Genomic DNA, 16,619 nt, shown 5'->3' on the forward strand with positions numbered 1-16,619 from the left:
ATACAATTAGAGAGATAGAGGGACTGGTCTTAAGTAAAAAGAAAGAAGTTTATTGACTGTAGTAAGAAGAAGAGCAAAAATGTGGGAATAGAAACACATGGACTAGAAGGTTTGGTGGTGGTAGAAGAATTTATTGATTAATAAACAGGGCTATTATCTAAGTTAGGATAAGGCATTGGAGATTTAAAAGCAAAGAAGGTATATGAAATAGTTAACTTGGAGAATGGGAGAGTATAGGTAGAATAGGAAAGTTTAATAGAGTTACTAGCCAGATAATTTTGTCATGTGGGACCAACCCTGTAAATCATAGGACCAGATCTCGCATTGTTTGTCCCTGCCTATTACATTGCAGAAGCAGGATTTCCCTTTCTCTTCAATTTAGTGACAACTCAAACTACCCTCACAGATTTCTAGAATGTTCCCTACACGTTAGTACTGTTCCTTTCAAGAACCTCTGCTCTATTCCAATGACCCTTAGAATCAGGTGTGTAAGGGTCTATTTTTGGTAGAAACAAAGCCTAATTTGTGCAGGATAATTTTGATAAATGTAGTGACAGATTATGATCATAACAAGACATAGCATTTACTATATATTAGGCACTAAATAATTAACATAAATGAACTCCTAATTTTTACAATAGCTCAGTAATAGTACCTGCAGTGGTTATTATTATTATCCTAATAGTACAAAGTAATAGTACTTAGTAGGGCTGGAGGTGTAGAGGACTTGCCTGGCATGTGCAAGACACTGAGTTCTTGCAAAACACACACACGCAGAGAAAACCTAATAGTTCTTCTATTGTAATGAATAATGTCATTGTCCCCATTATTACACATGAGTAAACTGAGTCCCTGCTCTGTTTACATTGATTGTGTTTATATCCTCTTCAGTAATTTCTGATTAAATAGATTGGTCTTGAAGCTGCTTAGTCAATTAGGGGTTGGGAGAGTAGAACTTAAAAGTTAATACACAACTGATAGAATGATTACTTATTCTGTAGGTTATTGGAATATGCAGATGCATTTGAATATCTTGTCATTTTATGTTTTATCAAGGAATTTTACCATTCCATTATCATAGAAGCTTAGTACTAAACTAAAAATATTCAAAATTCTGTACCAAATTAGATTCATAAAATCAAAAGTTAAATTCTGTGCTCAAATAGTTTTGTTTATTTTGAATGATGTTCTACTGAGTTTTAAATTCATTAACCACAGTCAGTATTTAGAACTTAAAGGTCACGTGGAATTCTTACACCTCATGTGCCTCAATCACAATTTTATCAGCTCAATTTTGTCTTTGATAGAAAGGACTGGCTCTTTGGGTTGCTCAAAGCTCCCTTCATTGCGCCATTTTTTTCATCTCTACTATGTTTACTAGACAAATGCTCATCTTGACTTTTTAGTTTTCAAGTGACTGCTCCTTGTATATTATACCTTTTTCTTAAGGGGCAAGGGCAATTGAAGACATCTTCTTGCTGCTTTTTCTGATGGGTCTCTATTTCTTTCTTCTCTAATTTCACTATTCTTTGTTTTTTGTCTTTTTTTTTTTTCCTTTAATGGAAGGTAAGAAAATTCAGAGATAAAACTGCTATTGTTGAATGAAACTTTGACTTGCTCTACTTTTACTGTTAAATGACTTCATGGTCATTCATATGTATGTTACCTTAATGAACGTATACCACTTGTACATGTTTTTAAAAATAAGAGATTTTTTTTTTTTAATTGGAGTGTAGAGACTTGATCTGCAGTCTAGTTCTGATCTTCGGTGTATTATGCCCACTATTAAGTATGACATTACATTGATCTCTAATTTACAGGGAGGATTTTAAAACTCTTTTAAGGGCTGGAGTTGTGGCTCAGTGGTTGAGCACTTGCCTGGCACATGTGAGGCGCACTGAGTTTGATTATTAGCACTGCATAAGAATAGATAGATAGATAGATAGATAGATAGATAGATAGATAGATAAAGAAAGTGTTGTGTCCATCTACAATTAAAATAAATATATATTTAATTTATATATAAATATATATGTCTATATATAAATTTATATAGAGAAAGACATGTATATCTTTATAACAAAAACTCTTTTAAGCCAGGCATGGTGGCGTTCACCTGTAATCCCAGTAGCTTGGGAGGCTGAGACGGGAGAATCATGAGTTGAAAGCCAGCCTCATCAACTTAGAAAGGCCCTAAGCAACTTAGCAAGACCCTATGGCTAAATAAAAAAGGGTTGGGGATGTGGCTCAGTGGTTCAGCATCTCTGGGGTCAATCCCCAGTACAAAAAAAAAAAAAAAAGCAACTTTTAAGCCAGAGAGACGCCGTTTAAATGAAATGTGAAGAAACCAATATGCCAAACAGATATGAAAGTAGTTAGTTTGATTAGTGAATTGTGCCTGAACTCATTCATCTCTTTTCATGGTGCTTATACAAAGGCCCTAGAATAGTTCTGAATTAATCATTAAGAAAAGTAAGCAGGAATTTCAGGCACCAAGGAAGGGGAGCTCCATAGAAATTTTTGTCCTAATTATGGTGTCTTTAACTTCTTCACTGCTATACTTGACTTTTTAAATAATTGTCTTTATCGGCTATGTTAAAAAAAATTTTTTTAGTTGTCAATGGACCTTTATTTTATTGATTTATATGCGGTGCTGAGAATCGAACCCAGTGCCTCACACATGGGAGTCAAGTGCTCTACCACTGAGCCACAACCCCACCCATGTTCAAATTTACTCTGCACTGTTAAAAAAATCATTAAGTGACGAAAGTTTAAAAGTTTAGTTTGAAGTTGTCATGAGATGTTACTACTACTCATCAGATATCGTAAGTTGTTTCTTAGGCAAGTGCTCTGCCACTGAGCCACAACTCCAGCCCTCGTAAGTTGTTTCTTACACATGCTGTAACTTTAATTTCTGTCAAAAATCAAATCAGCCAAGTCTATAGAGAATTTAATTCATCATCTGATTTGTGTAATGCAATGCAAAGGCTGGGGTCATTATTGTTGGGCTCTATGTAGAAAATCAACTGCTCAGAATGCAGCCCTGCTCTACAATGCATTCCAAAAATCCACTGGTACAGTACTGGTTGTGGTGGCGCATGCCTGTAATCCCAGTAGCTGGGGAGGTTGAGACAAGAGGATTACAAATTCAAAGCCAGCCTCAGCAATTTAGGGAGGACTTAAGTAACTGTGTGAGACCCTGTCTCTAAATAAAATATTAAAAATGGATGGGAATGTGGCTCAGTGGTTAAGTGACCCTGGATTTAATCTCCAGTACCAAAAAAAAAAAAAAAAAAATCCCCTGTAAAATGGAAAAAACATGGAAATTGGCACATGAGAAGGGCTTAATTAATGTTAGTTTCCTTTTTTTTGTTGCAGCTCTAATACAGATTTTCTAATGGTTAATAATTCATATTCCTATCTTGGCAATTCTGTTCACAATCAAGACTATAACATAGAGCTTCTAACTGAGAAAAGCTCAGAACTTAAAAAGTTATACAGTTTTGAACACAATTTCAGAGAGCTCAGAGACTTCACAATAAGAACTATTCTAATCATTTTTTTATTAGAACAGTGGATGTTTACTAGGAATTTATAAAAAAGTATTGTTTATATTCATTTTATTCTAAAAGGGGGTTGTACGTAGTTTACAAAATATGGTACATATGAAAAGCTAGAAGTGAGAAAATCGGCTATAGGGAAAGCAAAAATAGGCAAAAAATGAGATGAAGCAGGAATATAGGGAAATACCTAGGTACATGATAATATTTTCAAATTCATAGCCCAGGTAAAGTCCAAGATATGACAAAAATATTTAACTTGTATTTTTTAAATTTCCTTTTCCTCTATCTTCCTACTTTTCTTTGTTGTGCATACAAACATCTTTTTCTTTCTATCTTAAGACTTTTTTCTTTTTCATGTGCCTTTGAACTATAAGAGGACACTGATGCCTACATCTGTTACTTTTATATGCCATTTTGAGTTTTAAAATCACTTTAGTTTAATCTGTACTCCCATCTACTCCTCCAGAATTACTTGCTATCTGTAGCCATGTGGTCTGTTATTGACTTTTTCTGATTCTTATTTTGCAGTTGACTTAAATATTTCTCATTCTTGCTTTAAATTATGTTTCTGACTATTATAGTATACTTTTAATGTTAAATCAATATAAAAATATTTCAGATATTAATCAATTATTTTGCATTACTCTAGGGAGAAAACTTGTAATTAAAAGAAGATGTCGTGATGAAAAAAGTGGAATTGTTGGTACTGTGCTGTGTTTACTTATTATATGTAGCTCATATTGCATAGAAGCTGTTATTTATTGCTTTTGAATAAATTTTATATTTTAATTTTTTAAAGAAAGCCCTTTCTTTTAAAAGTTAATTACATTTTTAGAGAAAATTAACCCTTTTTTTGGTTTAAACTTACTGCTTTCTTTGTCTTTGTTTATTATGCAAAGATCATTGTTAAAATATGTAATACTTATTTACATTTTTAATCATACTACTATATTATTTGCTATTTTTCTAGTAATACTTAATTTTTAAGTTAATATGAATTTAAAAGTCATTCTGTGACAGGTTCATAATTATATAATAATGGGTAACTTGTGGAGTGTTTACTATTTATCAGATATTATTCTAGGCACTTTATATTTAAACTCATTTAATCCTCACAACAACTTATGAAATAGATTATTATTTCAGTTTTATAGGTAGAATTATTTAACATAATGATAGAAGTTAATATGTTCTAAAGAAACTAATTTAAATATCAAGAGATGAGCTTTGGGCTAATGACTTTATATATACATGGTTAGTTAGCTCTGTGATAGAATAAAAATAGTGCAGCACAAGTAAGGTGAGATGTTTAAGCCTTCATATTTAAAAATTTCTCAAGGGTCTTGATGTCTTTATACCAGATATTGAATTTTTAAATGAATATAAATGTATCCTTATAAAGTTGTATGGGATTAATATTTTCTAAGAGTTAGACATTGAAACCATTAATATATTGATATTACTATTTTAACAACACTAATTTAAAATTTGTAATTATTTGTCAGGAGTAGAATAAAGTTTTATCTTCTTGTTGCTATTTACTAGTATATTGATCCAAAGAGTCACTTGCTGATTCAGTCTTCTCTTCTAACACTCTTATTTCCCTGTCTTTCTACCATATGCCTTGTCACTTCTTACTCCAGGACTACTTAGTGTTAATTAATAGCGTCACAATGTATATCTGATACCTTTATAAATTTGTAGTTTCCACTCTAAGTTGGACTCTTAATTCTTGAAAAACATGTACCTTCAGGGTTCAGCTTTTTCTTCCATCTCATCTCTAAGGGCTTATTTACTTTCAGCTTCTTTCTCTGACTTCTTTCATATACTTTAGCCCCATCCCTTTGGCACCTTCTGTTCATATAAACATGTTTAAATCCTTTCCGTAGCCTAAAATAAACACGCCAAAAAGCAAAACAAAATAGAATGTACTACCTACCAGTCAAAAAAACTCTGCCTTTCTATGTTGCATACTCTTGTTTGGTCCTTTTCACATTCCACTTGATAGTTGCCTCTCTTATTTATCACCATTTTTTAATTTATCACCATATTTTTTAGAAGAAAAAAACAGATACAAAAAGATTTATCTTCTCATGGTCATATAGCTTATAACATCTAAAATTTGAACCAAATATATTTGCCTTTAACTTCTCTGAACATCATTCTCAGTATTTAAGTATCTCAGTATCTTTGTCTGCCTGACTCTAAAATACTGGGATCCTTTGGTTTCTACCTGTACCTCCCTTCTTATGGTACATGTCCTTCCTAGATAATCTCATCCAGTTCTTTATGGTAATAACTTTATTACCATAAAGTTATTACCATAAAGTTATTACCATAATATTATCTTTATGGTAATAACTCCTAGATCTATATCTCCATCTTTGCCTTACAACAGATCTTACTTTTTGCTGTTAACCCCACAATTCCCTGGATATCCTATAGTTGTAGTTGTTTTGTTTTTGTCCTTGGAGGATTGATTGATACTGGAGATTGAACCCATGTTCTTGTGCATGCTGAGCATGTGTTCTAACACTGTACTATACCCTCAAATCCCTGTAGTTATTTTTTTAAGAAGAAAAATTTAAATTTGATTTTCCTCAATTTGCTTTTTTCTGATTTTTTAAATTTCCATTTTGGTTTGCTTATTTTGTATCATTTTTTACCCATTTTTGCCATCAAAGATCATGATGGTGGTTATCAGATCGTTCTTTTCCCTTTTTACAAAATGTAGAAAAACTACTGTGGTTCAGCCATCCATACCTGTGGCTATATCAGGGGCTTGTTATCATGTCCTTCATCTCTCAAATCTTATATTTCAGCATTCCCATTCATTATTTGACAACTTCATATCCTTTCAGTTTTCTTACTCCCTAACCCCTGTTAATGTTTTTCCACATTATTAATAATTATTTTCATTTACTATTTTTCTCCAATAAAGAATCCCAGTATAGAAGTAATTTACAAATAATTTAAGAATATACACTTTGAATAGATAAACTTAGGTTTCTAACCATGATGAAATATTGGTAATAGTCTTGCCCTCATGCCCTACATAATTAAAAAACTGGACAAAATATGTATGAAGCTCTTTCCAGGCATGGAATTGCAGGAAGCACAAGACTGTAATCCTTGAAAGAAAGGAAATATTCACAGTTAGCCCCATTATTTGCCTAGGCTCTCAAATTTGCCTACCCCCAGTATTTGCCTAGACTTATTCATTAAAACTGTGGTAATATCATGCTGAGCTAAGTAGGCATATATCAAAGTTCAGTGTTGCTACAGTGGAATTTTTTAGGCAGAATACCAGAGATAAGGAATCTTTTCAGAAAGGTTAGCCAAAGACTGAGGGTTTCCCTCAACTCCTTTGCAAAGAGCAAACCAAACATATAATGGAAAAAAAATTACAGCTTAACAACTGGCTACTATGTGGCTGAGTAGAAAGGAAATTACCAGAAATTTCAAAGTTCTGGGCAATGTTGGAGTTCTGACCCAGCCATAGACACAGGTAACTTGCTGAGTACCTCAGCATGCAGTTGAAACATCATAAATGCCAAATTTTACAAATAAAACCAAGCCATTGAGTTAAGGTCACACCACTGAACTAAATCAAAGCCAAAATAGATTCACCCTAGCAAAGGAAAAACCCAAACCTAAAAGGATTGAGAAGTTCTGCCATAATTTGTCTCAGTGCTATTTAAAGGAAGGCAAAATAATACTTTTTAAAAAATATTTTTTAGTTGTAGATGGACACAATATTTATTTGTTTGTTTGTTTATTTTTATGTGGTGCTGAGGATCAAACCCAGTGCCTCACATGTGTGAGGCAAGCGCTCTACCACTGAGCTACAGCCCCAGCCCTAAAATAATACTTTTTAAAATTCCAGAATCACTATTATGTGTCAGTTTAGTGTTCAGGATGCAATAAAAATTTGCCTGACATGAGGAAAAATATTACTTCATAACCTAAAGAAAAGGCAGTCAATAGAAATCAACCCTAAATGACCCAGATATTAGAATCAGCTAACATTATAATGTAACTATTGTAAAGATTTTTTAGAGGTGCAAGAAAAATATGGACACTCTGAATGAACAAATGGGGAGGAATATTAACAAACCAATAGAAACTATAAAGTAATTAGGTGGAAATTCTAGACCAAAAAAGGTATGATATCTCAAATTATAAAATCCCTAGTATGAGCTTAACAGAAGTTTGGAGATGACATAAAAGTCAATTGACTTGAAGACAGTTTAATAGAAAATATCTCTTGAAGAACAAAGGGAAAATGATTAAATAGATATGAACAGAGCATCTAAGACCTATAAGACAAGATGAGAAGAAAATAGGACAGGGAAAAAAGGTATTTTAGCAGTATGGCTGAAAATAGCCCAAAATGGGTGAAAAAATTACAACCAGTGGGTTAACCAGTAGATCTGAGTTCAGTTAACCATAAGTAGGATAAATAAAAAGAAAATCCTAGGCATATAGTAGTGAAAATCTTGAAAAATCAAAAATAAAAAGAATTATCTTAAAAGCAAACAGAAAAAAAGCCTCAGGTAGGGAAACAGTGATCCAAAGGAGGATAGTTTCTAATCAGAAATAGTGAGACATACTTTAAATATAAAGACAACAATAGATTTAAAGTTAAAAGGATGGAAATAGATATATTAGGGAAACAAGCATAAGAAAGCAAGCTTAAGAAAACTTCAGGGTCATACAATATTGAACAAAGTAGACCTCAAAAAAAACAACATAGTGCCAGAGATAAAGAAGGTTGTTTCAGCTGGATGTGATGGCTCATGCCTGTAATCCCACTGCCGTAGGAGGCGAGGCAAGAGGATCATAAGTTCAAAGCCAGTCTCAGCAACTTAACCAAGACCTTGTCTCAAAGGGGGAGGGGCCACTAGGGATGTAGTTCAGTGGTTAAGTGCTTCTGGGTTCAATCCCCATTACCTAAAACAAACAAACAAAAAAAAGTTTTTTCATAATGATAAGAAGATACATTCAGTAGGAAAATGTATTCCTAATTTGTGTATACCAAATAACAGACTTCAGAATACATGAAATAAAAACAAATAAACTAAGGGAGAAATGGAAAAATCCACAATCATAGTGGGAGAGTTCAACCTCCATTTTTCAGTAATTGAAAGAATAAAAGACAAAAAAAAAATCAGTAAAGATACAGAAGATTTGAATAACATTGACAACCAACTTATATTTAAAGAATATATTCAACAACTACATAATACACATTTCTTTTCAAATGCACCCGGAACGTTGACAAACCATGTGCTGGTCCACAATTTAGGTCACTATGAATTTCAAAAGACAAATCATCTTGCAAAAGTTCTTTGATCACAGTGTAATTAACGTAATTATTAATAACAACCTATCTAGAAAACCTTCAAATATTAAACAACCCTGCTGTATAATCTTCATGTCAAAGAATGTATAAGTATTTTTAATTATTTTTAATTGATTAGTAATACAGACACAACAGTTAAATTTGTGAGATGCAGCTAAAGTAGATTTTAGAGGGAAAATTATGACTTTAAATGTTTACATCAGTTAAAAAAAAAGGTTTAGGGCTGGGGATGTGGCTCAAGCGGTAGCGCGCTTGCCTGGCATGCATGCGGCCCGGGTTCGATCCTCAGCACCACATACTAACAAAGATGTTGTGTCCGCCGAGAACTAAAAAATAAATATTAAAAAAAAAATTTTAAAAAAAGGTTTACAATCAGTTGTCTAATTTTCCACCCTAAGAAAATTAGCAAGAAACTAGCCCTAAAGAGCAAGTTAAACCTAAAGTAAATATAAAGAAGGGAAAAAAAAAACGAAAATTAAGAACAAAGGTTGGTAATAGAGAAAACAAAATAATAATAAATTTGATAAAACTCTGACAAAGCTAATCAAGAGAGAATATAAATTACCAAAATTTAGAAGGAAAGAGGATATGAGTGTAGGTCCTACAGACATTTGAAAGTATAATTAGGGAATACTAATACATCTTTACATCATTAACTTTGATGGGTGAAATGAAATAATTCCTTGAACAATACAACTTACAAAAACGAATACAGGGCTTGGGTTGTGGCTCAGCAGTAGAGTGCTCACCTAGCACGTATGAGGCCCTGGGTTCGATCCTCAGCACCACATAAAAATAAATAAATAAAATAAAGGTATTGTGTCAAACTATAACTAAAAAATATTTTTTTAAGAAAGGAACTAATACAGATGAACTAAAACACCTAAATAAGCTTTTATCTGCAGATCAAGATGTATTTGCAGTTATAAATATTTCTATAACAATTACTTCCAGGGCTAGGAATATAGCTCAGTGGTAAAGTGCTGACCTAGCTTGTAATGAGGCTCTGGGTTCAATTCCCAGCACCACCAAAAAAAAGTATTTAAGGTTCAGAAAGTTTTACTGGTAAAGACTAGCAAACATTTGGAGAAGAAATAGTATCAATTTAAAACTTTTTCAGTAAAGAAAGGAGGAGGAAAAACTTACACCTCAAAATTAACCATGACATGAAAATCTAACAGGAGCATTACATGAAAAGAAGATATCACTTGTGGACATAGACTACAGGTCAGCCTCCTAAATCCCTCTGGCCACATGACCCATTTCTGACTTGAAAATAAAATAGTCTATGGCTGTTTTTGCACTATAACTGCAGAATTAAATAGTTATGACAAAGACTATTAACCAAGTTTAAATAATTTACTATTTGACTTTTTATTGATTTACTATTTAAGTAAATCAATCCCTGGTACCAAAAAAAAAAAAGAAAATTATATGGCTAACATTACACTAAATGTTTAAAAAATTAATGCTTTCTCCCTTAAGATGAGTGCAAGGTTGGGCTGGGGCTGAAGCTCAGTGGTAGAGCACTTGTCTTGCAGGTATGAGGCCCTGAGTTCGATCCTCAGCACCACATAAAAATAAATAAATAAAAATAAAATATATTGTGTCCATCTATAACTAAAAAAATATTTTTAAAAAAAGATGAGAACAAGTAAAGATATCTGCTTTCACCACTTCTCTTCAATTATATGAATGTACTATACAATACAATATGGTAAGAAAAAAATATAAGGGAGGCAAATTATAAATGGAGAAGTAAGTATTTGTTACTAATTAGTTTACCAACAAGCTCTTAAGGTGTAGATAGTATGCAAAATTAAATATATTTTAAGCAGCAAACAATTGGAAAATAGTGTTAAGTATTTACAACAACATCAAAAGTGGAATACCTAGTGAAAATAAAAGAAGACTTATACAGTAAAAATTTATTGCCAAGACAAGTTAGAAGTGGATGTAGGTATGTACCATGGTCATGAATGGATAGGTGCTTCCCAATTGATCTGTAGATTAATGCAAACCCAAACAAAAATCCCAGTAAGTTTTCCCTTTTTTTAATTAAAGAAATCAACAGTCTTAACTCTAAAATTTAATTGGAAATGTCAAGGACCTAGAGGAGACAAAATAATCTTGAAAAAGAATAAAATAGGAAGACTTGCATGAAATGATTTCGATAATTATTATTACGTTACAATATTAACAGAACCAAAAGGATAGTTCATATATATGTAGTGGAACAGAGTAGACTACATATTTTATCACATATATAATTTAAAGTATATTCACATATACAGTCTGTTAAAATATATAGTTATTTTATTGATTTTTAATTAGGGGTGAAAGCTATTTAGTGTCGAAAAGAAAGTCTTTAGCAAATGATAATGGTACAATAGGGAAAAAAGAACTTCAATCAGTTCCCTCCTCATATTACATATAAAAATTAGGTCAGAATGGATCTTAGACATAAATATAAATACTAAAACTATAAAACCTACGAAAGAAATATGAGAATAATTTCATGAACTTAGGATAAAGAGACATATCTTAGGACCTAAAAGCACTAATTATACTAACTATAAAAGAAAAAGTTAAGGGGCTGAGGGTATAGCTCTGATAGTACATTTTTCTAGTATGCATAAGGCCATAAGCCCAAACCCCAGAACTGCAAAAGAAAAGTAAGGAAGGAAAGAAAAGAAAAAGTTAATAAGTTGGACTTGATCAGTATTCAAAACTGTGCTCATCAGAACTCACCATTAAGAAAATGAAAAGAAAAAAAAGATAATGAAATGAGTGCTATTAATATATATATGACAGAAGTTTATAAGTGAAAATTCAGAGTTCACTTTAAATCAATATAAAAAGACAAATGCCCTAATTTTAAACAGGGAAAACACTGAAACACTTTCCAGAATGTATGGGAATGGTCATATACACATTTAAAAGTATCCAACTTCTTCAATCATCAAGGAATCACAAATTAAAAGCACAAAGAAATACCTACGAGAAGAGCTAATATTAAAAAGATTGGCAACACCAAATGATGTAAAACATCTGCAACCACCTGGAAAGTTATTTGGAATTTCCTTTTAATACTGTACATGCATCAACTGTTTAATCCAGTATATTTCTACTCTTAGGTATTTAGCCAAGAGAAATTAAAATATATATACCCACCAAAAAAATGAACATTAATGTTTATAGTATCTTTTTTCATCCATAGCCAAAAATTGAAAGCAACTCAGATGTCTATCAGTATAAGAATGAATAAGTAACTTGGTATATTCAGACAACTAAATACTGTAAAAACAATGAACTCTTAATGTACAGTAACATGAATAAATCTCAAAGACATATTGAAAGAAAAAAATCTACACACAAAAGTAAATAGTACAAGATTCCATTTATTTTAATTTCAAGAATAGACTAAACAGATCTATGATAATAGATACCAGAACAGTGATTGCCTCTGCGGGAAGAATTTAATGGAAAGAAGCAGAAGTAAACTTTCTGGAGTAACAGATATGATTTATATCTTGCTTATGTTGTTGGCTACACAGGTATATATTTGTCCAACTCTTAATTATATGCTTACAATAGCTGAATTCTACCTCAATAACAAATTTAGAAATTTAAACATAAGAAATGGACTTTACAGTCACACAGAGGTGGATTTGATCCTGTTTTTCTTTTATAAACTATATGGCCTCGAGCAATAATTAACTAAATTTAAGGCGCTTTAAATGTAAAATAAAAGTAATACCTACTTTAGATGCATCTAATCCTTATCAGGATTAAATAAGGTGAAAAATGTGAAATACTAGTATGCTATCTGAATAGACTAAGTACTCGAAGATAGTAGTTGTTATCATTGAGGCAGTGTAATCCTGTGGTCAAGAATATGGTCTCTGGAACCAGATTAATTCTGACCAGTTTTGAACCCAGCTCGATTTCTAATTTGCTGTATCACTTTGGGCAAATTACTTAATCTCTGTGCCTTTATTTACTCAAATGTAAAACAGAATAATGGTACCTACCTCAATAATTCTGAATATTCAACAAGTCAGTATACTCTTAGTCCTTTGAATAATACCTGACACATAATAAATGTTAACTGGTAGCAGCTATTATTATTGATTTCTTATTAGCCTAGTTATAATAATGGCCTGCGACTTCAAATCATTCCCTTTCCATTATCCTAAGATTTCTAGTTCTTTAGTTACACAGGAAACTACCAAACTCATTAACTGTCCTACTTTTTTAAAGGTATTGTATATTGCTAAAGAAAAGCATACAACCATGCTGTGGTGAAGACTACTCATTTTTTTACAAATATCAGTTCTTCTTTTCATAATAACAGAGTTTTAGCTGGGCCCATTACTAGATAATAACATTTCACAGGCCCTCCAGTGACTAAGTTCTTACCAGCAGAACAAGAGCAGAAATGATGTGTGCCACTTCAGACCAGGACATCAAAATTTTAAATATGTGCTTCTCCAAGGTCTTTCCCTTTCCCTAGAGCTGGAATTGCCTGCAACCAAACTTCAACCATGTGGATGAGGAAAACACCATAGGCGAAAAACAAAATAAAAGGAACGTGGGTGCCTAAGTGACCTGGAATGTGCTCCTCGGACTACTACATAAGTGACAAATAAACTTCTTTTTTAAGCCACTCAATGTTGAAGATCTCTGTTAAGTAGCTAAACTTTATCCTAATTACTTATTAAGAATCAGTATGGAAGCACAGTGCTGGGCACTAAAGATACCAGGTAGAGCAAGACTGAAACATTTATTCTTTTGTAAGATTTGCATTATATTGTAGTCTTAGTTTCTGCTGAATGTGGGATAAAGGACATGAAGAAGTACAAGATGCTTTGAGTGTCGTATGTAGGAGGTCAGAAAGGCCTTTCTGGAAGAAATTGCTTTTACGTTAAGACTAAAAGATGAGAAGTAAAGTCAGACAAAAGGCAGGAAACCTGGGGAGCAAAAGGGTGAGGAGAGATGCCAGGTGCTATCAAAGGAGAATAAAGACAGAAAGGAAGATGTTATAAATACAGGGGAGATCACATTCAAAGATTTGGATGAAAGAGAGGATGGTACATTTGAACACTTTCACATCTTCCTTGCTGGACTGTAAGAAACACCTTTCCCTTTAATATAAAGCAACAACAGTAATTCTAGCCCCCTTTCTCATATGTCTGTAAGAAGTCCACTTCTTTTGGTAGTTCTTTTTCCCAGGCATATCTTAGAATTCCCCACAAATGCTTTATGTTTTACAGATTCACCCTGTTGTCACGTATCACCTTAGCCACAGAGGGAAAATTAGCAGTATAAGTACTCAACCCAGCCAATCTAAACATGTCATTTACTTTTCAGCTAAAAGCCATATTGGGGATACATGTATAGTAAATGAGAGCATATTCTTGTGTTTTCAATATATGTCTGATTAATTCTACCTTGTTATGATTCCAGGGTTACTATGTGAACATTTGCTTCCTACACAAATTTCATTACTAAAATGAGAATGCAGTAATAGATCAGTATAAATCTCTGCTCATAAAATGCTTTACATTTGGAGTTAAATAGCTATCTTTGTTAAATTTGATTACTATGAATCAGTTTTTCTAAAGGGCTGGGGATGCATCTCATTGGTAGAGTGTTTGCCTAGAATGCATGAGGCATTGAGTTTAATACCCAGTATTATCAAACAAAACAGTTTTTCTGAATGGTTAGATTTTTTGGGGAATATGTGTGGAAATTTGTATATTATGTCAGTGCCTTTAAAGGAGAATCTTTTTCCTAATCATTATATTAAAAAGTGTATTTTCTAACAAATGTAATAAATATACAAAATATTATTTAACATTTATTATACACATATGTATACATATTTTGTGTGTGTATATATATATGACATATATATGTATATATGATAGCTGATAATTATTTCCAGATTTTTTTTAATATTTATTTTTTAGTTTTCGGTGGACACAACATCTTTATTTTTTATGTGGTGCTGAGGATCAAACCCAGGTGAGCGCACAACCTCTTGAGCCACATCCCCAGCCCTATTTCCAGATTTTATAAATTGTTCAAAATTGTTCAGTGGATTTATGTATTTCTTTATTTATGGTGTTGGGGATAACCCATGCCTTGTGCATGCAAGGCAAGCACTCTATCAAGTGAGCTGTATTCTCAGCCCTGTGGATTGATTTTTTTTTAAGTTGTAGTTGGACACTATATCTTTATTTTATTTATTTATTTTTATCTGGTGCTGAGGATTGAACCCAGCACCTTGCACGTGCTAGGCGAGCACTCTATCTCTGAGCCCTAGCCCCAGCCCCTTGTGGATTGATTTTTGACACAACAAATAGAACAAGTACACCATCAGTCCCCTCATATTTCAAAAAGCTCATTTTTCATTCACAAAAAAAAACTACCAACTATAAACTTAGATTGTTAAACATTACAGAAATTTGCAGAACCATAATACTTTTGCTGACCATATCCCTTAAAAAAATGTTTAAAGTTGTAGGTTCAAAATTTATATGTGAAAATAAATAACCTTTCTTTAAGCATCATTTTGTATAAAGTTATACCATTTCCTTTATCAAGCTATTAATATTATTTTGTAGATCAGTAAGTTTCTTAAAATGGTGGCAATATTGCTCAAAAAGTTTTGTAATTCTATAATTGTCTCATTTTGTTTTCTGTACCTATTAACATGGGTATAGGGCTAAGAACTAGGAATAGGAACAGAAATTGGGTAGAAGGCATTCTAAAGCATTCTGAAGTGTCAGGTTCTGACAATCGAATTTTTGTTATTTATGACCATGTAAGAAAATTTTTTACTTTTTTTCTAAGCAGTTTTACTGAGGCTTTGGAAAATAATATTCATCTGTGAAATGTATTACTGTTTCTTCTAATGAGGATTAGATACATAAAAATTAACATAACTTAAGAATTTATACCACTGAGTGTAAGAAACCTGGGGAAGCATGATAGCATACATTTGAATGAGGATAAAATAAGAGGTAATCAGAAGTGACTTAATTGTAGGAGGTACCAAAGCAATACCAACTACTATGGTTAATTTTTTGGTACTAGGGATTGAACCTTGGAGTGCTTTAATACTGACTTAATCTCTGACCCCTTTCCCCCCATTTTTTTTTTTTAACTTGAGACAGGGTCTAGCTAAGTTGCTTAGGGCCTTGCTAAATTGCTGAAGTTACCCTTGAACTTGGAGTCCTTCTTTCTGCCTTAGCATCCCAAGTGGCTATGATCACAGGTTTGTAACACCACACCCAGCATTCAGTGGCAGTTCTTAATACTGATCAGGAAACTGATAGAGATGTGATACAGTAATGATGGATGACTTCAATTTTCTAAACTGCTTCTGAACATTTTATTCTGCTAAAAACAGAGCAAATGGTTAAAAAGCAAAATGAATAACAGGCTAATGATGTAAGTAATGTAGAGAACTGTTACTTTGGATTTTATTCTGATGGACAGCTAATGGATATAGAAATAATGAAGAAGTAAACATGTCAGCTTGGAGTTAGTATCAGCTGAGCCTGTGTGACATGATCAGAAATATGCCTTCAGGTTTAGGAAAGAATATTTCCAAAATTGGGAGAAAGGCCTGACATGATTTTATGAACAGTAATTCCACAATACACTATATCTTGAGAGGC

At 32.6% G+C, this 16,619-nt stretch overlaps 1 protein-coding gene across 1 annotated transcript in view; it reads left to right on the forward strand.

The window, feature by feature from the left end:
* Positions 1–13,525, forward strand: part of Ccdc18 (coiled-coil domain containing 18) — a 106,940-nt gene extending 93,415 nt beyond the window's left edge. Inside the window, exons 30-31 of the mRNA XM_077791146.1 lie at positions 4,213–4,266; positions 13,445–13,525. Coding sequence (XP_077647272.1) covers positions 4,213–4,227 — 15 coding nt within the window. The 3' untranslated portion in view covers positions 4,228–4,266; positions 13,445–13,525. The remainder of the gene's footprint in view (positions 1–4,212; positions 4,267–13,444) is intronic.
* The last annotated feature ends 3,094 nt before the right edge of the window (positions 13,526–16,619 follow it).

This window comes from Urocitellus parryii, chromosome 11 (genome assembly GCF_045843805.1).
Source record: "Urocitellus parryii isolate mUroPar1 chromosome 11, mUroPar1.hap1, whole genome shotgun sequence".
Classification (NCBI taxonomy): domain Eukaryota; kingdom Metazoa; phylum Chordata; class Mammalia; order Rodentia; family Sciuridae; genus Urocitellus; species Urocitellus parryii.